This window comes from Nematolebias whitei, chromosome 2 (genome assembly GCF_014905685.2).
Source record: "Nematolebias whitei isolate Nwh7 chromosome 2, NemWhi1, whole genome shotgun sequence".
Taxonomy (NCBI): domain Eukaryota; kingdom Metazoa; phylum Chordata; class Actinopteri; order Cyprinodontiformes; family Rivulidae; genus Nematolebias; species Nematolebias whitei.
The window spans coordinates 44824009-44824690 of record NC_056499.1 but is presented as its reverse complement, the minus strand read 5'-3'; the positions used below and the strand labels follow the sequence as shown (position 1 = coordinate 44824690).

General features: G+C 61.1%; 1 protein-coding gene across 1 annotated transcript in view; it reads left to right on the top strand.

The window, feature by feature from the left end:
* The first annotated feature begins 78 nt into the window (after positions 1-78).
* slc6a5 (solute carrier family 6 member 5) overlaps positions 79-682 on the top strand; it is a 27868-nt gene continuing 27264 nt past the window's right edge. Inside the window, exon 1 of the mRNA XM_037697699.1 lies at positions 79-595. Coding sequence (XP_037553627.1) covers positions 137-595 — 459 coding nt within the window. The 5' untranslated portion in view covers positions 79-136. The remainder of the gene's footprint in view (positions 596-682) is intronic.

Below are 682 nucleotides of genomic sequence, written 5' to 3'. Positions count from 1 at the left end.
GCAGACACCGCGCTCAGATTAAAGTGTTTAGAAAAGGGGGGGAGGAAAAAAAAAGGCAGAAAGTCCCAGGACAGAGATGGGCTGCAGCCCCCTCCAGCCGCCACGTCTCCTCTCGTGCCGCTGATTTGTCCCGTTCATGTTGCAGGACCCGCCCGAGCAGAGGGACGCGATGGCCAAGCAGCCCCCCAGCGTCTGCCCCCCCGCGCAGCAGCACGAAGGAGCCGCGGGGTTCGCGTCCAACAAGCCGGACAACACGGCTCCGTGCGCGCCGCCCGCCGACCACCACCCCCACCACCACCCGGCGCCCCAGCCGCCCCCCTGCAACGAGAGCAAAACTTTTTGCCTCGCGGACAATAAACCCGGAGAGCCGGACGCCAGCAGAGAGTACGGGACGTTTAAAAGCGCGCCGCCCGCCCCCGGAGGGGCGGTGGTCCTCAACTCCGCCCTGAGGAAAGACTCAGGCTCGGGCCGAGACCCGCTCCGGGCTCCGGCGGAGCAGAACAACACCGCGGGCAACTGGGCCGCCATGAGCCAGACCACCATCATACTGGGAACAGATGGGAACACGTCTGTCCAGCCCGGGACATTGGCGGGGGTAAGTCAGCGCATTGATCCCGCTCCCCCACCTAGAAACTATAATAATAATAATAATAATAATAATAATAATAATAATAATAATAAT